The sequence below is a fragment of the Tachysurus fulvidraco genome, chromosome 2 (assembly GCF_022655615.1).
Source record: "Tachysurus fulvidraco isolate hzauxx_2018 chromosome 2, HZAU_PFXX_2.0, whole genome shotgun sequence".
NCBI classification, from domain to species: domain Eukaryota; kingdom Metazoa; phylum Chordata; class Actinopteri; order Siluriformes; family Bagridae; genus Tachysurus; species Tachysurus fulvidraco.
The window spans coordinates 23880103-23902820 of NC_062519.1; the positions used below are offsets into that span (position 1 = coordinate 23880103).

Below are 22718 nucleotides of genomic sequence, written 5' to 3' on the forward strand. Positions count from 1 at the left end.
AGTTACTAGTCATGATTTAAGTCTTCGAGTACCGCTTAATTTCTCTTTATTTTCCGCCCCTTCAGACGTGAGCGGCCTTGTAGCTCTTGCCCAACACCACATCGCCAGCGCTCGGCTTGTGGAAGATGTGGGCAGAGAGGCAGTAATCAATTTCCCCCATGCCGCCTCGGAGGATGGCACTCTCGCTCTCTTCTTGGCAGAGCTGGAGAAACGTCAGGGCGAGCTCGGCATCGTCAGTTACGGACTGTCAGATACCACCCTAGAGGAGGTGAGCAGGTTAAAACAAAGCAAGACGAAGAGAATTTATAATGGGTTTGTGAAGGTGATCAGCTGCCTAAATGCAGCATTAGTTCCCATTATGTAATCCAGCGGACTGTTTTTATTAATAATTGAATTATTGTCCGTTACCAGTTTAGTTTTCAGCAGTTTCCATGTATTTACTCCTGTTGTGTTGGTCCAGTGGAATATAGAGGAAGAGTGTTTGTGCCATTGGTGTTATAATTAGATTTAATAAGATTATTATAAAAGTGGCATGGCATTGACTTTCATATGCATATTTTCAGATCTTTCTGAAGGTGGCAGAAGAGACTGGAGTAGACGCTGACCCAGAAGGAGGTGAGGAAGAAGCACCCGAGGACAGAGACGCAGGTAAACCGGAGCTCTTTCCGTTCGCTCAGATTCACCAATGTATCAAGTGATGAAGCTCAGGTAAAGATTAGAGAACTTTTTTTTTTTTTTGTAGTTAAATTTATTTTATGTATTTTGTTTTTGTTTTGTGTGATACTATTATTATCTTCATCATTATTATTGTCATTATAATTATTATTATTTAAATCAATATATATTTTTTCCTCTTTGATTTTTATATATATATATATATATATATATATATATATATATCTGTTGTACTTCCCTACATGCTCCTTTATACATATATCTCCACTCCCACACCCAGTTACGCTTAGTTACTTACACACACACACACACACACACACACACACACACACACACACACACACGTTTTGTTTTGTTAGTCTTTGTATTTGTATTTTGCATCTAATTTCTCTTCTGTAAGTATTGCAATTGTCTGTTTGCATAATAAAAAAATAAAAAGATGAGAACAGCATCCCAACATTAGCAGCAACCAGTGTACGGCTAGGCAGCTCGTTATAGCTATGAACAGAGATTGAAAGATATTTTTTCACTTTCTCCTTTTTTCCTCAATGCTGACAGGAAGGAATCAACACTGTAAAACAGGTACAAACCAGAAGACCTGTAGCTGCATCAGTTTCAATACTTGCACGTAATTTGTCTGCAAAGTCCGTGATGAAAGTTAGTCATGTCTAATAACAGTTAACCACAAGGCTTCTCTCTGGCACACAGATGCTAATGAAACGGACCCTCTGAGTAGTAACGTTCAGGGTGGCATGACCCTCACAGGTTTCCGACTGACCTGGCAGCAGCTCCGCGCGCTCTTCACCAAGAGGCTAAAGTACGCGCTGCGCAGCCGCCGAGGTTTCATAGCACAGGTGAAGTAACGCATTTGCAAAAGCTCTCATTCATACTTTTCATACATTTTACAAGCTTTGGCAGTTTCATTAGTTCAGGATTAAGGATTAAACTGAGCAGGTATACACTGTTTAATCAAAGGGCTAATTCCCAGGGCAGAACAAAGATAAACAGAAGGAAACTGGACTAATCCATTAGATAGCAGTATCACAAATCACAATTTTGAAGGATTTTTTGGTCTTGGAACATTGGCTGCGAGAGCAACCTGAAAAAAATATAATGAAAAAGTAACAAAAACATGATTTTAACCTCTTTTTTTTTTTTTTTTTTTTTTTTAAACTATAAAGTAGGGGATTGGCTTAGATGCGAGTCCTGTATCATGAAATCAACAGTGGTGCAATTTATTGTCTACAAATGCATAGTTACTTAACACTAGTATAAATCACTGACAATCAGGTCTTTTGTAAATGTTTGTGGTAATAGGTGGTCATTTTAATATTACAGTAAACATTGATTGATTGATTGATTGATTGATTGATTGATTAATTAATTAATAAGAGGAGTAAGCAGTAAGGAGTCAGACATTATTGGTGTGTGCATGGCATAATGCAGGTGGGGTTTAAAAATGAGGACATGACCAAAAGATGAGATTTGCTTAAAAATGTGCCACATTAGGAGTGTCTAATTTAAATTAAATTAAATTTAAAAAAAAACATGCTGTTAAGTTGATATTAAGCCCTAATGTTTATTTGAATCGTTTTAAAATGAGGTACAACGTTATACAATTGCTTCCAGTTAGACCTTTTCCTTTCTCGCTCTCTCTTTTGTTTCTATCCATCTATCCATCTATCTATCTATCTATCTATCTATCTATCTATCTATCTATCTATCTATCTATCTATCTATCTATCTATCTGTCTATCTATCCATGGTCTGAATTTTTAGCAAATTTATGTTATTAAATATTTCTCAGATTGTTCTACCTGCAGTCTTTGTCCTGGTGGCTTTGCTGTTCAGCCTCATCGTCCCACCTTTTGGAAAGTATCCCCCTCTCGAGCTGCACCCGTGGATGTACGGCGAACAGTACACTTTCTTTAGGTACCCATAACGTCGTAGTCAGACCATCTTTTATCGTTTTTGTTTTTTTTTACCACGTGCACACTGGGTCTTTCTCACACTGCTTTTCCACATAGCAACGATGCCCCAGAGAACCCTGAAATCCAGAATCTTCTTGATGCTCTTCTGAATCCACCTGGATTCGGGACCAAATGCGTGGAGACAGACACGTAATTAGTTTCCCTTCTCTGCATGGATGGACATACGTTATATTATCCGATGATGCGATACGATAACATGGTGCGATCCTGAATCCGCAGGGAGCCCCGGTGTGAGGACAGCGAGGCAGGGACGGCGTTTCTTCGTCCCCAGATTCCTTATACCACATGGCAGTTTTTTAACAAAGGCAACTGGACAGACGAGCAATCTTCACCCGAGTGTGAATGCAGCACCGAGGACGTTCGCAGAATGCTACCCGAATGCCCAGTGGGAGCAGGAGGCTTGCCTCCTCCCCAGGTTACTTTATTCCACTACTACCAGTCTGTACATCTTCAATTCAAATCGTAGTGAATTTTCATTTCAAGATCAATTTTTCTTAAACGTTGTTTCTTCACTTATTGGCGTCAGGTAAAAAGGCCGACAGGTGACCTGCTGCAGAATCTGACCGGCCGTAACATTTCCGACTACCTCATCAAGACTTATCCGCAGATTCTGAAAAAAAGGTTTTTGTCTGAATTCAGATGTTTATTTTCTAACTGGATTTTTTTTCTCTCCACATTCCTACTGTATAAGTGCCTGTGATTTTATTTTATTTATTTCTTTTTTTCATCTAGCATGAAGACTAAAAAGTGGGTGAATGAGTTCAGGTGAGTGAGTTTAGATTAAACACTTATTACAGACAGGATTAGATTAGATTAGATTAGATTCAACTTTATTGTCATTGTGCAAGGTACATGTACAGAGCCAATGAAACGCAGTTAGCATCTAACCAGAAGTGCATAGATGGCTTATTTACAAGTGGCAGTTAAGTAATATCAGATCTGATTGAATGAACCGTCTGTGCAGGTACGGAGGTTTCTCTCTGGGCAGCGAGAGCTCACAGAGTCAGACGGATATCCAGCAGCTAGAGGAATCTGTCTTGTCTCTCAGAACACGCTACAAAATAGCACAGGTACGCACGCTGACGTCATAAGCACGTCTTTCACCTAGGTGTAGAAATAAGATGTAATTTACACAGCATTCGCAGGAACCCAAAGTGATTATTACATTTCTATGCTAGCAAAACATTATTTTTTCTTGCTTTGCTCTTTTTCAGAACAGTTCATTGGATCAACTTTTGGACAGATTACCAAACCTTCTTACCGGGATTAGTAGTAAAAACAACGTTAAGGTGAGAGAAAAGGAAAGTCATTGGTCACTCTTGAATCTCAGTAACATTTCATACAACTAGCCATGAAACTACTGTTTCTGTTTCCTGCTGTAGGTATGGTTTAATAATAAAGGTTGGCACGCTATGGTATCATTTGTGAACGTCATGAACAACGGACTGCTCCGTGCCAGTCTTCCTCCTGGACCGGACAGAAGGAAACATGGAATAACAGCCTATAATCATCCACTTAACCTCACCAAGGAGCAGCTCACCGAGTTGGCCTTGTACGTGCTATTTTGTCTCGCGTTCACATGAATCGTCTCATATAGACTCGCTTCAGCCGATCCGTACTTCCTGTGAATTCGAATCAAATCTGCGCATTTATTAGTCATTATCATGCTTTATGTCTTTTTTTTTTCTCTCTCTCTCTCTCTCCAGAATGACCACCTCAGTCGATGTCCTGGTGTCCATCTGTGTGATTTTTGCCATGTCCTTTGTCCCAGCTAGTTTTGTACTGTTTCTGATCGAGGAGAGAGTTAGCAAGTCCAAGCACCTTCAGTTTGTTAGTGGGGTCAAACCCATTCTCTATTGGACTGCAAACTTTGTTTGGGATATGGTCAGTTTCTCTTATATTTATCCTACAGTGGATAATAAAGTGTCATGAAAACTTGTCACATATATGTCAGCATATCAAATGCATCTTTTATCTGATCTTTTCTCTTTGTGCAGTTGAACTACACAGTTCCTGCTACCATGGTGGTCTTCATCTTCATCAGCTTCCAACAGCAGTCTTATGTCTCGGAGAAAAACCTCCCTGCTCTAGTGCTGCTTCTCTTGCTCTATGGGTAATGGCTGATAAAACCGTTTGACTATAAAACGGTACTTGTGGTACTTTGGGAGTAGTGAAAGCAACGGGGCAAGCATTTAAAAAAAAGGCTCTGTGACTGAACATTACAGTACTAATATTAACATTAATCTAATATTAACATCAAGAAAATTTCGACATGTGTCACAACTTGTAACCGATATTTGATTTAGCACTTGTTTTACGCCAGATTCCCTTCCTAATTCATCCGTCCCGTTTATTCCGGGCTCGGGACAGGCACTGGGAGTTAACAGTGGCTTCAGTGGCTGGATTATAGCTCCTTGCCCAGGAATAGAACCCCGGCCACATAATTGAGCGTTCAGGATCCTGCCGCTTGACCACCAGGAGGCTAATTTCTTGCATAATAATATAACAACATTAATCGTGTGCATTTATGCCCTACTGTAGTTGGTCCATCACTCCACTGATGTACCCCGCCTCGTTCGTCTTCTCTGTGCCCAGTACGGCCTACGTGGTTCTCACCTCCATCAACCTTTTCATCGGCATCAACGGCAGCATAGCCACTTTCGTCCTCGAGCTCTTCGTCGACGAAGTAATGTGTACATGTTAGAATATAACTGATGACAAAAAGAAACCACGGTAAAATGTATTGTCCAGCATTTCTTACTGCTTTCTGTTCTGTTCCGTCTCAGCATTTAAATGAAGTGAACAGGATCCTCAAGAAGGTCTTTTTGATCTTTCCTCACTTCTGTCTGGGTCGAGGTCTTATCGACATGGCTAAAAACCAGGCAATGGCAGATGCTTTTAAGAGGCTTGGTAAATTTATTTCAGCAACACAAGACAATTGAATGAATGAAAGTGGCCTCGACCTCTTCCTGCCAATTGGAGGCAAAATCTTTCAGTAGGTCGACTATAGATCTGTAGAGCTTCATATTTCTGTTTTGCAGGAAACAAGCAGACATTGGAGCCACTGGCTTGGGATTTTGTAGGGAAGAACTTGTTCGCTATGGCAGTCCAGGGTGTCGTCTTCTTCATTTTTACTGTACTGCTTCAGTACAAGTTCTTCATACGCTTCAGGTGCACCAGATAGTCGCCGTCTTTATTGAAATACTGCTACGCATGTTTCATTCAAAGTGCCTTAAACATACTTTTTTCATCTAGGCTGTGGTCTGAGCCCATCCTGCCACCGTTGGGCCCTGAGGATGAGGACGTAGCAAACGAAAGAGAACGTGTAAAAAATAGCAACAAATCTCAGGACGATATTCTCACTGTCAGAGACCTGAGCAAGGTATATAAGAGAGAATGCTAAAATCTGCATGTAAGGATATCGGTTTTATTTACAAAACAGTTTTACTTCAATAACACTTCAATAAATTAGATTTCATTACGAGGCTCGAATAAATTTCCTAATTATAAAATTTTACTTTCTGAGCATGCGGTGCATAGTTATTGAAGGGAAATGATTTATAGAAAGGATGCTCACACTATCCGGTGGCACCCAGATATAAAGATGGGTTCCCTTTTGATTCTGGTTCCTTTCCCGATGTCTCATGAAGTCCTTCCTTGTCACCATCGCCTATGGCTTGCGCATTAGGGACCCGATTCAGCTATGAGAAATGGTTCTTAAAGGTCTTTCTTAAAGGCTGGTGGTGTGTCTGTGTGTATGTATATATGTGTGTGTGTAGGTATGTATGTGTGTGCGTGTGTGTATGTATATAATAACACATACATACACACACGCACACACACACACATACATACATACATACATACATACATATATAATGTGTGTGTAGAAAGAAAAGAAAGACATTTTGCTAAATTTTTTAAATTTTAACTTTTCTTTCTACTGTAATGCAATAAATCAAGTATTCTCTGTTCTCAAATCTCTACAGGTTTATAAGGCAGGCAAGAGGCCAGCAGTGAACCAGCTTTGTCTCAGCATCCCTCGGGGAGAGGTGCGGAGATATTCAATCAGCTTGTACATATCAGACACTCAGTCCACTGAAAAATACTGACAGACCTACTGACTGTCTGACTGACAGGATAACTAATACATATTACTAACATATTACCGAAACGAGCATGTTCTCAACATAGACCAACAAAACAAACACTTTTGCTAATGCATTTTTCCCCTCTTCCAATTTCCAATCATTTCTATAGTGAATACAATCCTTTTATGCGAACATTATGCTGGCATGTAGGGTTTTATTTACAAGCTCACATATGAGACTTATTTACTTACTTGTAGACAGATGAGAAGCCAGGTTGCAGCAAGCGAAGCCCAATATTCAGCAAAAGAAGTTAAAGGTGGGGTGTACGTTGTTTGAAAGCCAATGTTAACATTTGAAATCACCAAAACAAACACACCCCTAACCCAAATGGGCCCCACCCCTGTATCGATAGCTCCGCCCACACATACATACATAACCCAGGCAACTAATGGAAAGAAATGTGTCTTTATCATAGCTGAAGGGAAGAACAATACGATTGCAGATAAACAAACAAGCAAAAATGACACACAAGCATAATCATGTAAAGGACAAAGGCATATATTAGTTCTGTGTAACAAAGCAAAACCAACGTTACTCACCTATCGAGAAGGAAAAAAGCGCCTCGGCGTCTTAAGTAAAGTCGGCCGCATATTCACAGATTGGAGTTTCCCGAGTCAATAACTCCTGAGCTGAACGCTCTTATTACACAAAAAACCTCTTTTTCTATCGTCGTAATGTAGAGAGGGAGCTACAGGCTGCAGCAAGTGAAGCCCAATATTCAGCAATATAAGTTAATCAAAATATGGGAATTTAATGGAAAATAAGCAGAAATATAAAACAAGCTTCTCAATGTCCACTGCTTTGTTAGCTGTGAATGGAAATCTGAGCAGTTCCGCAAGTGGCCAGTGATTTGTAAAGACTTTTGTACCACTTACATAATGAGAATTTGCTCATATATAAACACATTATACATTAAATGAACAGTAATAAATTACTAAGTCCCATTTTAATAGGTGAGAATAACTTTTTCTCAGTGTCATGTCAGTGTTTTGGTCAGCTGATTTATTATGATGTCTTCTTATACAGTGCTTTGGGCTTCTCGGGATTAACGGGGCTGGGAAGACTTCTACTTTTCGCATGCTGACTGGAGACACCACCATTACCTACGGAGACGCTTTTCTCAACAATTACAGGTCTGTCACTGTCATGCTAACACTGATTACACTGAGAATACACCATTCTGCTTTAAACTCTAAACCAAACCGTCTAACCGAACCCTCAGTGTGCTGAACGACTTGGACAGGGTGCATCAGCTCATGGGCTACTGTCCTCAGTTTGATGCCATCAATGACCTTTTGACCGGAAGAGAACATCTAGAGTTCTATGCTCGATTGCGCGGAGTCCCCGAGCCACATGTCGCTAAGGTACTAGATGTTTTAGATCTCGTATGAATGCTGAAATATGAATTCAGTTGAAATCTGGGCAGACAGAATGCTGTTCTTTTTAGGTTTCCAAATGAATAAAAGAAGCCTCCGGCCTTTTGAAGTCTCAGCCAACATGAATAATTGATCTTTGTGCAATAGGTCTCACAGTGGGGAGTGAAAAAACTGGGATTGTCACAATACGCCGAACAAGAGGCTGGAGGATACAGTGGAGGCAATAAACGCAAACTCTCAACCGCCATTTCTCTTATCGGAGCTCCACCAGTTGTTTTTCTGGTCAGCATTCATCACAACACCAGACACACCTTTAAACAGTACTATACAATACAGGGATGCACTTATTTCCAGGGATTTCAGAACAGCGTAACAGATATTGCGTCATCGGGTAGGCATGGCCTATTTGATAATCTAACCCTAAACCGTAGTTTTTGGTTGTTTATTTGTTTTCGAAAAAAGCTTATCTGTAAGGTAATAAAGCATAATAGATATAAAATATAAAATCTACTCGTATGACTGTTTCGTCCTTAATTATCCATCGTAGGTACGCTCTTTTTTTTTTTTTTTTTTTTTTTTTAAAAGAGGTAAAGAGGGCGTTTTCCAAGAGCTCCAGAAACCACGCCCACTTTACGTCGTGGTAACGAAACCCCTGGAATTTAGTGAATGCCATATAATACAACCCTGTAAATTGACCTTCTCAACTACCGAATTCGATTTTTCCCCTCTATATAATGACATACTTGTTGTTTTGTTCTGACGCTTAAACAGGTCTCTGTGAAACTTGTCTGTTTTTGTTCATCAGGACGAGCCGACAACAGGAATGGATCCAAAAGCTAAGCGCTTCCTGTGGAACTGTATCCTGAGCGTCATCAAAGAAGGCCGAGCTGTCGTTCTCACATCCCACAGGTACAGGACATAATTACAACACTGCACTTTACAGCTTGAACAAGCTTTTTCTTCGATACAGCGTCGACGTGTACGGCTGTGCTCAAAAGTTTGCACACCCTGAAAGAAACTGTTAAACATTAAAGTCGTTTATTTGGAAAATATGATTGATAATGCAATTTTTTTTTTTTTTGCTTATTTAAAGGATCGTGGTCTCATGAAGTCATTAATTATCACATAGTTGTTTGACTCCTCGAACAACTCTGCGTTTTGAACAACCCTGATCAAAAGTTTACATATCCTCGAATGTTTGGCCACATTATAAACACAGAGGTTGAGACACAGAGGTTTAAATGGCTATTAAAGGGAAGTTTTAACATTTGTGACTTATTCTAATTGTAATTAGTGTCTGTGTGTAACTAGTCAACGAGCTTCTCAGCTCATGAGGTGATGCACTGACTTGGCTGGATACTGCACCATGGGGATGACAAAAGAACTGCCCGGCAGCTATGAAAAAAAAAAGTCGTGGTAGTGTTTCAAGGAGTACAATAAGGAGGTACTTGAACACAAATGACCTGCATGGTCGAGTTACTAGGAGAAAGCTGTTACTATTATGCTCCAGAAGCTGTCAGACGTGTCTAGGTGCTCTCTGGTGTAGAGTCATTTGGAGCGATGAGACCAAAATTGAACTTTAGAGTATAGTATGTGCATAATTTGTATTTTTTTTTTTTTAAAGAAAGACCCGAGACAAACCCGAAAAAATTAGACCCGACCCGTTTGCAATTTTTTTTTAACTCGACTGGACCCGAATGTACAGAGTGGATTCAAAATTGATTGACAGGTCTGTTTTAACGAAAATTAGCTTACTGCCAGCCACGTCGCAAGCAGTCTTGGCAAACAGAGATTGGAAAAGGACTCGGGTCGATGCACACACGTGAGATACAGTAGTTCGGGTCTTCTCGGGTCCGTTCGGTAAAAACACATTAATTTAAAATTACCTGAGACCTGATGCTGCTATTATTATACCCGACCTGTGTCCGAGGCACACGTGAAACTTTTAGACCCAAACCCGCTCGGGTCTCGGGTCGGACCTCAGGTTTTCGGAACTAAGTGGACCCGTGAAGACCCCTAATTTATGGTCACAATCATAATCACTATGTTTGAAGAGGAGGCAACAAGGTGTACGGTGAAAGGTTTTGGGGCTGTGTGAGCTCCAGTGGCACAGGGAAGTGAGGAGAAACTGATGGCAAGATGAATGCAACATGTTATCAGAAAATACTGGCAGACAATTTGCATTCTATAGCACGAAAGCTGCTCATGGGATGCTCTTGGATGTTCCAACATGACTGATCCAAAGCACAAGGCAAGGTTGACCCTTGAGTGGAAAAAGGTTAAGCAAAGTTAGGCAAATTTTTGAACATGTTTTTTTTTTTTTTCCAAATATGGTTCACACCTTGCAAATTCTCCCAAGGTATGCAAACTTTTGAGCACAACTGTATATTTTTAATCCTTTTTTAAACACGAGGTAATGATGACACTGACTTTGGAAAAGGCATCATTCCCTAGTCTGTTAAAGAAAAAAGGCTTAAAAAATATGATCAGCATGTCATACGTCAGGATAATACTAATATATTTCACATTTCTGTCCGTTGAAAGACAGTATAAAAGGTAATGCTATATAAATTGCTGTTGTTTTGTGCAGCATGGAGGAGTGTGAAGCTCTCTGCACTCGCATGGCCATCATGGTCAATGGGAGGTTCCAGTGCCTGGGTTCAGTTCAGCACCTCAAGAACAAGTACACTCTCATTCACTCACACACACACACACTCATTCACTCTCTCACACACACACACACACTACGGACAATTTTCCAGAGATGCCACTAAACCTACCATGCATGTCTTTGGACCGGGGGAGGAAACCGGAGTACCCGGAGGAAACCCCCGAGGCACGGGGAGAACATGCAAACTCCACACACACAAGGCGGAGACGGGAATTGAACCCCCAACCCTGGAGGTGTGAGGCAAACGTGCTAACCACTAAGCCACCGTGCCCCCCCCAAAGCATACAGTGTGCCCCCCCAAAGCATACAGTGTGCCCCCCCAAAGCATACAGTGTGCCCCCCCAAAGCATACAGTGTGCCCCCCCAAAGCATACACTGTTTTTATATTGAAAAGCAATGACAACTAACTATAATACACAACACTCAATGCGTTAATCTGACAAGTTCACATGTGTGAATTACTCATACACTCACTGGCCATGAACTAACATGTAATAACTGTACAAAGTGTTTCATTTGTTACCTTCTGCATGAATATCTTCTGCCCTTCCCTTTCCTACAGATTCGGTGACGGTTATACGATCATCCTCCGCTTGTCTGCACCAGCTCCAGATCCCTGCCCCGTAGATGCCTACATCCACAACTGCTTTGCTGGGGTACAGCTGACAGAAAGGCACCACAACGTTCTGCAGTATCAGCTGCCGACTCACGCCTGCTCCCTCGCGCATGTGTTCGACATTCTGTCGAACAACAACGAAGAGCTGGGAATTGTGGAATATTCAGTCTCTCAGACGACACTAGACCAGGTCAGAGCTCAAGCAGAAACGATCACGAACGATTATTTACAAACGAAACTAAACATAAGACATTCTTCTCCCCACAGGTGTTCGTCAACTTCGCCAAGGAGCAGATGGACGACGATGACCGACTGAGAGAGGTGGCCGTTAACAACCGATCAGACGCAGCACAATCGCTCACATCTCAGCAATCTAGTCAGACTATCTATCCATTGCTAACCACTTCTTTTAAACCTAAAAGGTCAGTGTCTCAAGTTATCGCTGCTCAGTTAAACCATCCGTTATCGTCCGCCAAACCCAGTCAGCCAGGAGCAGCATGGTCAAAGACTAAAGAGACCAAATGTAGCGGAAAAAAACAACCTCAGCAAATAGAAATGGAGGTTCTGGTGGATTTCTCAGCTAACGGAATCAGGTGCACAGAAGAAGAGAAATCTCAGAGCAAAGACATAACCAAGATTTTTGTAGTCAACACCTGAATAACCTCTCGGACTCAGATCTTGATATTTTTTGCTTGTTTCTAAACTTAGTTTCATTCGTATTTGTCTCAAACTACCGTCAACGTATTGGAGATATGAAATACACTCAGGACCACTCTGTTACGTTGTCCTAAAACTGCTGTATCATACAAATTGCACTTTACATTACCGTACGTATATTCGTGCATGTGCATCGTTTTTTGATTTTAGATCGTTCTTCTTTTTTTTCATAACCAGCTGTAAGTCTGTAAACGGCATGTTCTGATCAAAAACTGCCATTAACAAGTCAGCGTTTTTGTATTCTGACGTTTTTGTTTTTAAAAGGTTTTCGATAAACTGCGTTCCTCTGATGCATTCTGGCATTTAAAGGAGCTGTAAAACCAAACTGTAGGTTGCACTTGATAAGACTGATGAATACTGTGTCACCGGAATGTATTTTGAAATCCAAAAAAAAAAAAATCATGTACAACGGTGGAAATTCTATATCGCACATGTATAGCGATATGCACGGAAATGTTCGGTTTCTTCGAGGACAATTTAGAAAAATATACAAGAAAAAAAACAACCAAATGCACTCATTTTTTTCATTGTGTGAAATACTGCGTGATGTGCAGAAACTACTTGAGCAAGAATTGATTAAGTTTAAAAAAAATAAAAAATTGTTATTTTGTTACATATTAAGTATGGGGGGCACGGTGGCTTAGTGGTTAGCACGTTCGACTCACACCTCCAGGGTCGGGGTTCGATTCCCGCCTCCGCCTTGTGTGTGCAGAGTTTGCATGTTCTCCCCGTGCCTCGGGGGTTTCCTCCGGGTACTCCGGTTTCCTCCCCCGGTCCAAAGACATGCATGGTAGGTTGATTGGCATCTCTGTAAAATTGTCCGCAGTGTGTGATTGTGTGAGTGAATGAGTGTGTGAGCTGCGATGGGTTGGCACTCCGTCCAGGGTGGATCCTGCCTTGATGCCCGATGACCGTGACCCGAGAAGTTTGAATAAGCGGTAGAAAATGAATGGAACATATTAAGTATTTATTTTTGCTCAAATCTCCATTGTCACATTTACTGGCTTTATGAAAGTATATAAAACGTTCAGACTTTCTTTCACGCATCAATAAAAACAAGCTTAACTTCTTACTTCTGAACAAGGATTCAAGCATGTTTCATTATCTGTGTCATTTTTCTTTTGAACTCCATGATATCGCACTTGTTATTTATTCCTATGTATTTTTCAGCACTGTAATAAATGTCTAAACTGAGAGCAGGCTTCATGTTTTTGTGTTTGAGTATTTCTTTCCTTAAAGTAAATGCTATGGATGTATAATTACAGAATATTTAATCGTACGCCTGCAAAAGTTTCCTGCACTGATCCGTTAAGAAGTGTGTAATAATAATAAGAAGAAGAAACGGAGCTGTGCAATATATTATATTATATTATATCGATATGATAAATTGTCAATTTTTTTTTTCGTGGATGTTGCAAACTCATTTTAGAACTTGATTATTTATTTTTATTTAAATAATAATGGCCATCTATAGAAATCTCCTGTTTTCAACCTTATGGGAAAAAAGCACCATTATTTATTTTTTTATTATTTGTTTGTTTGTTTATTTAATTTTAATGTGCGATTTTGCTTCTCCTTTTCAGTGTTACTTTATTTTATTGTACATGTAAAATCTAACGAATAATTAAACATCGTTTATGAGCAAACGTGTATATTGTAATACGTAGTGTTCTTATATCGAGAAATTTGTGAGATTACCATCCATTATTCTGAAACCGAACAGAAGACGAGATGACGAATGAATGACAAGCTCTATAGAAATAGCGGTAGAGTATTTAAACTTACTTAATGTTTACATGACTGTTTTTTTTTCTGCTTCTCAGTTGCAAAGCCTCACAGCAAGCTTTTTTACTGTGCTAAATAAAATCCGATTCCTAATAACGTGTACTAGTGTCGCAGGGCTACAACCGGTGCGTGAACTAGAAGTTCAGGGGGAACCTGTGTATTTTGTTGTGATTGTGTGTCTTTTTCTGTTTTTAAGTGTTCAGGTAAGAGTTGCGCTGCAGGGAAGGTTGGGACACTTTGACAACAGCAGTTATTCTGCAATCACTTTAAGCCTGAGCACAATCACACTGCAATTTCCCTTGACACTGATGTGGTCATTGTGACCCTACTAAAGTTGTGTCGTCGTCGTCCCCCCCCCCCCCCCCCCCTTGTGAAGCAGTAGACAATTTAATGTTTCTCTTAAAAGCACTGTGCTTTTAATCGCAATGTACAAAACAAAAGTACAAAATAGACTTGTTCTTTGTCTCAAATATGGAGTGTAGAAAAATATTCAGACTGGTAATGATGTTCAACATTAGGCTATTCTGTTCGGGTTCTATTTTAAATACGATATATTATTCCTGATGTAGGTGTACTGTGTATGATGGATTTTGTTTCCACAGTCAGCATCAACTAAAGTTTTGCTTATGTCTGTAATAAAGCTGAACATGACTGCCTGACCATTTTGTATTGAATATTGACTATTTATAGTTAAACATGGCTAGAAAAATGCATCAGCGCCTCCAGTAAAAACTGAACAGCCATAGGACCACAACTAAGCATTTAATTTGTGTGATTAAATCCACTCTGTCTAATTACACCACACACACTACCATCCCGGTGTCAGTGCTGTTAATACGCTACCGCTGATCGGTCGTGGTCTTTTTCTTGATGAAAGGGCTGAAAAACAGCAACATATGGAATACAGTCAATAATTTTATACCTACCAAGTACAAGACCAGGATATCTAAACAGGTGTATCCATAAGAAGGAACAAGCCTAATACCACGACCGAGCAGTCCTTGTGATCGATGACCTAAGCTCAGGAGAAAGGAAGCAAAATCTACACAAATGCAGCATTTATAGATAAGTTGCGTTTAAGACAATAACACAACAAAAAGCTGACATACCCAAACACTTATGGACCAATTTGATTAAGTGATCAGTAAACTGGGATAAAAGGACCAGGTGTCATAGCAGGAAATGATTTAGACGAGAAACATAATTAATAATTGACACAAATCATATATATAGAAATTAGTTTAATTATCTGACTGTACACAATCAATATGCTTGAACAAAATAGGTGGAGTAGGTCAGTAAGTAGAATAGTTTACATCTCACGCTGTTGTTCTGTCAGAGTTGCTCGCATTTTGCTATATCTGGCAACCCGTTGGTCTGTTTTGATCAGCTAGTTAGCCTTCAAGGCGGCTTTTGACCATAAGGCTCAATTTAACATTTACTTAAATTTTTATTTCAATCTATTGTGTCGCTCGAGATGGTTGTACTTAACAGTAACAATGAAGAACACGATATAATGTGAGTAACCGGCTTTGTTTTTGTTTTTGTTATTACTACTCGTCGTTGTCTTTAGTTAGCTACATAGCTAACCTAGCAGCCGTTAGCTTCTCTACCAATAAGCTTCGTATATAGATTATTAAATTATGTAAATGTATATTATATATTATAGGTGTGTTTGCTGCTTAAGTTAAAGTGTATTAAAAGGAAGGAAAAGCAAAGAAGGTTTACTGCTGTCATTTGTGTGCTTTATAAAACACCTTTACATTTAGAAGGCTGCTATGCTAATGAGCTAGCATACGATTGGATATGTTTAATTTTTGTATTTTTAATAGATTATTTATTCTTAATATATGTGTATGGGTTGGAGGATTGAAAGCCAGGCAATTTATTTCATATAAAAAAAAGAATCTGTTGGTTAAATTGAACATTAGATGTAAGATCTATGGAAAAACAACAGATCAAGGCGTTTCCTCATCTCCAGCTTGTTTACTACTGAGTGTTTGACTAGCTTTAGGTTTTCTCATCTAACCTTGAAGATAAACTTATTTATCTTAGCGATTACATGATTGTTTTAAAGCCAAACATCTGCTAAAATTATAACTCAGTGTGTAGTCTGAGCCCTAGTTACCCAGAGCTATAAATACACCCTTATAACCATGGCTGTGGTAATAAGCAACACCTTACACCTCTACACCTTAAATCTAAATACATGGACTACTCAGAATCAGATCCAGAATCCACTTTATTAAGGATTTACATATTTACATAGTACATAGTAGGGTGCCAATACTTGAATAGGAGCATGTGATGTCACCCGAGTACCCTTTACAAAATTCCCCTCATTGTGCTGAGTGTTTTGATATGTCACATGTCCATATTGTGGTAATTGTTTTCACTTTGCGTATATTTGGGGCAGGGCTGCGGGTAAACCGAAAGGTCAGTCGGTACACATATTTAAAACTTTGTCCAGAGTATCACCCTAAAGAAGCTGGCCGAGTTTGGTGTAGAAAGCGGGAAAGCTTGCTGAGTTATAAACCTTTAAAATTTATAATGGGTCTCTATGGCAAATAAGGCCACTGAGAGCAGGTGGGTTTCTTCTAAAGTCTTCTATCGTCTCCACAGTTTGGAGCATGTTCATCTCCAGGTTGTTGTGACTGCATCAGACAGCCAGCTGCTCAACCCCTTATCTGTATGCAGACTTGTCTCCGTCCTAGATGAGACCGACGACTGTAGTGTCATCTGCAAAATTCAGGAGCTTGACAGAGGGGTGTTTAGATGTGCAGTCATTTGTGTAGGGAGAGAAAAGCAGTGGGGAGAGAATGTAGCCCTGAGGAGCTCCAGTGCTGATAGTGTTGGTGTTGGATGTGAGTTCACAGCCTCACTCACTGCTGCCTGTCTGTCAGGAAGCTGGTGATCCACTGACCGATGGAGGTGGGTACAGAGAGCTGTGTCAGTTTATTCAGGAGAGTACCTGGGATGATGGTGTTGAAGGCTGAGATGAAGTCCATAAACAGGATCCTTTTTAAGTCCCTGGCTTGTCCAGATGTTGGAGGATATAATGCAGTCCCATGTTGACTGCATTCTACCCAGAATGTGAAGTTCCTCCTAAGGAGAAATGAAATCAAGCCTGATTGCTGATTCTCTGAAGCTTTAAGCTGTAAGGAGATTCATTTCATATTTTATTTATTGATATTTATATTCCTGCAAAATACCAGTCCATCGTTGTGTTAAAGAAGAGTGCAAAGACTAGCCTGTATACTACTTTTTCTGAGGTATAAACATCATCCCTATGTTTCATTTTGTAAGTAATCACAGTGTCAGTGTTCAGAGAACCTAATCTCAGTTGTCCTTGTATATGATCTGTTTTCCAAAACAAAACCAAATCTTTTTCATTCTAGATAACCGTAGAGTTTCTGTGTTGCATAGCAACAAGCCACTTTTCTGTGGCAGAAGACAAGGCCGATATTAATAGGTAGATAATGTAGAAAAAATGGTGTTTGTTGTTTCTTTAACGTTATCATTATTGCTATATATGTATGGTTTTAACTGTAGATGTATGAAAATGGTATTGTAATCAGTTATTATTATTATTATTATTATTATTATTATTATTATTATTATTATAATATAATGTTGATGCTGCCATGAATATAGCCATTGCTGCTGATATGACATTACAAATAACAAACAAATAAACAAGTCTTACTACTTTTAAGCTTCTCTTAATAACTAGACTGATGTGGGGTCTGGGGTTTTTCTATACTTCTTAGCCTGATTGAAGAGCGCTGCTCCTCACTGCCCAGCTCTCCTGCCAAACGTGTGTCTCCAGGCAAAAGGAAGCAGTTCTTTATAAGCCAAGCCATACGGAACTCTGACCTTACGCCCAAAGCCAAGGGGAAAAAAAGTTTGAGAAGACAGGAGAACAGTAAGTGCTATTGTAATCTAAAATCAAATTTAGTTTGTTGAATCTTTGCAGTAGTGCAAGCACTGGCTTTATAACAACACAGGCAGTTTATTTACTTATCCTGAAATGTCCCGGACCATTAAACTATGAGCTGCGCCGTGTCCTATTAAAGCTATTAAAAATGTTCTATCCTATATTATAAATGTTATGAATAGCTCGCTACCTGCATAATCTCCTGGAGCGGGACGAGTGTTCCAAAGATGAGACGGAAGCACACGAGACGGCCTCGCCGTCCATTTTCACTGAAGCGTGCACCAATGGGAATTACGTGGAGGTACAACAGTCTGTTCCACTGATTCAATTGAAATGTTATAGTGTCTTTAAAATAGCCTTTCCCCATCTCTCTCAGTACTGGAGTGACTTCATGAACCGCACAGGAGAAGAACAGGAGAAAATGTTGGCCCTGCTGGATGAAGAGACAAAACAGAATAACTCTAGCAAGGCCCCAAAAGACCAGAGAGAGTGTGAGGCTTCACTCACTCCTCACCTATTCACATGAATAAATGGACACAAATTGCAAACAAAAACCTCTATGTCGAGGCTTAGCGTTAGCTCAGCAGTTAACGATTGTGCCATTTAAGCCATTGCCAGAACCTGAAGCAAGGCCCTATATGTAAGGGCCTTTAACTATTTATTGTGGTAGTCAGCAATTTTCTTTCCCCCCCATCAGTGAACCTGGCCTTCAGCGCTCAGGAATGCTTCAAAAGAATTGATCGGAAGTTGCGTGCAACATTGAAACGCAAACACGTTCCAAAGGTCAGACTAAATTACACATATTACTGTACACATAAAAACAATATCCTGTTCCCCGTACTCCTATTATTCACACCCTTTAATCTGTCCCATTAAAGACGACGTTGGAGATTCTGGAGAGTGACCTGCTGTCCTTTTTTGAAGCTCACCCACAATCTATATATGTCGCCGAACTTAGCAACAGGTATCTTTGTTTTTTTTTTTCCAAACATTAGTGTTAGTGCTCAGTAACAGTTTATTGCATTTTATGGAGGGGAAAAAATTATATTGCGTTGAATTGAATTGATTCAATTACGTCAATTCAGTGTTTTTAATTCAAAACATGTTTGTTCTCACTAGTTTTGAGAGACTGTTGCTTCATGCTATTTGCCAATACATGGACCTTGCCTCAGCCAGTAAGTCCATCAAACATTTGTGTATTTCTTCGGCTAGTCTACTATAAACTGAGAATCTCAGAAACGTAAATCCTGGAACTTTGAAGCTCTAAGTCTTTTCATAACACTGAGTTTTGCTAAGATCATGTTTACCAGACTTTACCACAAAAGATCCAGTGGCACATCTGCCTTGGATGGCATGGTTTATTAGAGTAACGATAACATACCGACTTGTCTTATTTCACAGGCACTGACTGTAACGGATCACGACAGACAAAGGTCGTGAACAAGCAAGAGGAGTTCCTCCCTCCTTCACCATTGCTCTCGGCTTATCTGGAGCAGAGGAGCTGAGAGGACGAAACCATCCCCTCACTGCCACCTAAACCGGCCAGTACGACTCGTACAAGCAGCTTTAAATAAACCGTCCGGTGTGTTTTAGAGTGCCACCATGTTCTTTAATAGACTCAGGCACTAGTTTACTTGAACTTTAAATACTAGAACTTGAAAGCACATCAATACAGTCTAAATTCAGAACGTTGTCCTGGACGACGTACCGTTTTGTCCAAAGGGCTTTTATATAGGTGCTACCAGTAAATTCGAACGATAGACACTTACTACAAAAGAACACATGACGAAATGAATTGGTTCCGATTTTCCTGATGCTTTTTTAAAGGCACTATTTGGTAGCAATGTTTTGTACATTCTGGCTAGGAAATCCTGTGTAAATCTTGCATGATTAGAAAAAAAAAGAGTGTTAGTTAATGCCTCGCCGATAGCATATTTAAGTATCTCTTTCTGCAACAGTGACACATAGACCGATAGACTTTAGCGTAAGCAAACTTTACCGTAGCGTTTCTCCTAGCTTACGCTTTTTCAGGTGGAGGGAATTGTTCAAGCTAACCGTGATGTAATTCATTTAGAGAGTTTTAACTTTTCGGGACGTAACGGCGTGAGCGGCCGAGGCTTTAAATGTAGACGTCGTAGAGAATCCATTCGGAGTCGGTGAAATGTCGGACAAAAAAAAAGAATGTTGTAATGACGTGTACTGTAGTACTTGCAGTTTTATTTCCTTACTCACTGTCCATACAAAGCAAACTGATGAATAACTGCCATGTATAATGCTTTAATAACCCCATCTTAATCTTAGATGTACGCTCACATTCACGTTAGAAACCTCCGTAACCCGAACCTTTGCCGTATGTACCTTTTTTTTTTTTACATTATTCTTTGATTGTAGTTATTATAATCATTTAAGAATCCTGCATGACTTCACACAACAGTTTACAGAAATGATTTTAAAAAAAAAACAATCGAATGTAGGTTCCTCACTTGGTATGGATCATACAGACACCAGTGAAGTTCTAGTTAAAGGTAAGGAAGCCTCCAAGGCATGTGACGTCGTGAAATTGTCAAAAGCCAAACCAACTTGCACTTATGACTATGCCTTACACTTTGCCAGTTTTTCAATGTTTTTTTTTTTTCATCATTATACTTTCATAGAGCGAACGTGGTTGTGGTTTACATTGTGAATACAAAGAATCTGGAGGGGGGATCAGTGTTGCAAACCAAATTGTACTTGTGTATGGATGCTTGTTTTTCTCAGGCACCCGAACCTCACGTATGTGGATTTCTGTACACATTTGAACATCATTAATACGAAGCCAACTTTTCCATATGTGTCTTTAGATGTACATGCTAGGCTTAGGGGCCTTTTGTAGAATATCTACACTTGTTCATTTTTTTATTTTTTTTTATTCTATACAAATCTAATATATTGTATAAATGCGAGGTCTAAAAGTCTGAGACCGTATTGAAAACCAGGATTCATTTTTTTTCTTCCTCTATTTAAATTAGGAAATAATCAGGAGGATCCGAAGGATTCAGAATTGTGAAATATTTGAAAACAAAGAAAGGAATCACTCAATATCTTGAATATTTAATAGTCAAGATTCTGCACGATTTCTAGGTCGCTATTTGAACGGAACAAGTTTGCGATATCGATCGTCGCTTCGTACAAAAGGTCAGATTTTTTTTTAACCCCACTATAGAAGCACGCGTTCGGACGACATTCCAGTCCGTTTGATCTTAAATGGATCGCAAGGATTTAAGACGACTTGCGGAGTCCACATTCGCTTCATTGTACCGTACGATCAAAGTAAAAAATAGAACAAACCGAATACTAAGATATTAATGTAAATATTTTCGAGATTCTACTTTTCACTCAAGCTGATGTTAGTAATATAATTTCTCTCAGACATTTGGACACCACTGTATGTTGATGTAGTTAGCACATTCACTATAAACCATAGGATGCTCAAGCGTGCTTCTTTAGTCGTGCGACAAGTAAGCGAATGTCAAAAGTGTCAAAAACTATTTCCTATTTATACGACCATTGTGTGATGGGTGCAAGCCATGAATGACTGTCTGTACCTACATTTGAATAAAATCTCAGTCAAAACAGTCTTAAATATGATGTCTTTATTATAAACACTCACGGTAGCCATGTAGTAGCTGAGTCTGTTTATTATATGAAGTTACTTGCTGGATAAAGACCTCAAATTTTATTTTAGAAGAAAAAATGTATACTTTTGCATGACTTGGACCGGTATAAGGTGTGAAGCCTTGACACTGCATTATAGTCTTAGCCTAATTTTAAAAAACTCTTTCCATGGTTGTAATTTAAAATGTGTGAAATTCATCCTGTAGGATCATTTACTCATAGATCAATTTATTAGGAATCATCCATGCAGTAAATTGTGTTTCAGCAGTGCAAAGCATGAAATCCGGCAGAAACCGGTCAAGTGTTTGAGTTAGCATTCACATCTAGATGAACCGATCGGTTCAGACGCAGCTGAAGTCCTGGGAATTTCACCAAAATCAGTCTAGAGTTTATGCAGAATGGTGCAAAAAAAACAAGACATTGAGTGAGTTCTGTGGGTGGAAACACCTTAAAGAGAGATGTCAAAAGAAAATGGACAGATTTAAGCTGATATAAAGGATTCAGTAACTCATATAATCAGTGTTTACATCTGTGGTGAGCAGAAAAGCATCTCAGCATGTATAGACTGCACCAGTTTCCCCTTCTCTCAGACAAGAACAGAATTATGATGCTGCAGTAAGCACAGACCCACTAAAACTAAGCCTGGTCTGATGAATCTTGATTTTTGCTGATAAGGTCAGAATTTGAGGCACACAGATGATGGAGTTAGAATCCCACCATCTCTCAGGGTAAGAGGTTGGCGTACAGCAAGGCTCTTTTCTGTTCTGGCACAGAGTTGGTTTAATAAACTTCCCCTAGATGTCAGAACATCCGAGTTAGTCACTGACGGTCTTCAAACCACGGGTGAAGACCTTCATCTTTCTGAAATACTTGTTATATTTAAAAAAAAAAAAAACTTGTACAGAGTTTCAGGTTGATGGTATCGTAAGTCTGTAACCTAGTGAACCAGTGTCAATGTATTCATCGAGACTTAAAAGCCCTGTCGCTCTGGATAGGAGCGTCTGCCAAATGCCGTAAATGTAATTGTGTAATTTGGACATGAATCCATGGACACAACATGCCTTGTGTCAGCAGTCCAATAGTGTAATTGTGCTGGGAAGGTTTTCTTGATGATTGTTTCTGTACAAGTCAAGTCAAGTAGCTTT

The 22718-nt window shown here is 39.6% G+C and overlaps 2 protein-coding genes across 3 annotated transcripts in view; both read left to right on the forward strand.

Annotated features, from left to right (window-relative positions):
- Positions 1-13393, forward strand: part of abca7 (ATP-binding cassette, sub-family A (ABC1), member 7) — a 29022-nt gene extending 15629 nt beyond the window's left edge. The window contains exons 25-50 of one of the 2 annotated variants that reach the window (XM_027169619.2): positions 66-268; positions 564-648; positions 1234-1257; positions 1384-1529; positions 2483-2607; positions 2703-2795; positions 2886-3081; positions 3193-3287; positions 3399-3431; positions 3631-3736; positions 3881-3955; positions 4049-4218; positions 4373-4550; positions 4664-4779; positions 5208-5352; positions 5453-5576; positions 5708-5837; positions 5922-6048; positions 6656-6718; positions 7844-7950; positions 8040-8181; positions 8341-8475; positions 8999-9102; positions 10784-10876; positions 11427-11670; positions 11748-13393. In XM_027169619.2, coding sequence (XP_027025420.2) covers positions 66-268; positions 564-648; positions 1234-1257; positions 1384-1529; positions 2483-2607; positions 2703-2795; positions 2886-3081; positions 3193-3287; positions 3399-3431; positions 3631-3736; positions 3881-3955; positions 4049-4218; positions 4373-4550; positions 4664-4779; positions 5208-5352; positions 5453-5576; positions 5708-5837; positions 5922-6048; positions 6656-6718; positions 7844-7950; positions 8040-8181; positions 8341-8475; positions 8999-9102; positions 10784-10876; positions 11427-11670; positions 11748-12137 — 3449 coding nt within the window. In that variant the 3' untranslated portion in view covers positions 12138-13393. The remainder of the gene's footprint in view (positions 1-65; positions 269-563; positions 649-1233; positions 1258-1383; positions 1530-2482; positions 2608-2702; positions 2796-2885; positions 3082-3192; positions 3288-3398; positions 3432-3630; positions 3737-3880; positions 3956-4048; positions 4219-4372; positions 4551-4663; positions 4780-5207; positions 5353-5452; positions 5577-5707; positions 5838-5921; positions 6049-6655; positions 6719-7843; positions 7951-8039; positions 8182-8340; positions 8476-8998; positions 9103-10783; positions 10877-11426; positions 11671-11747) is intronic. The other variant, XM_047810311.1, reaches the window with a different exon arrangement.
- A 1924-nt stretch (positions 13394-15317) lies between these two features.
- Positions 15318-21533, forward strand: r3hdm4 (R3H domain containing 4). The gene is made up of 8 exons (XM_027169621.2): positions 15318-15500; positions 17753-17907; positions 18102-18220; positions 18296-18410; positions 18617-18702; positions 18798-18883; positions 19039-19094; positions 19321-21533. The coding sequence occupies exons 1-8, from the start codon at positions 15460-15462 to the stop codon at positions 19422-19424; spliced, it is 762 nt and encodes a 253-aa protein (XP_027025422.1). The 5' UTR covers positions 15318-15459; the 3' UTR covers positions 19425-21533.
- The last annotated feature ends 1185 nt before the right edge of the window (positions 21534-22718 follow it).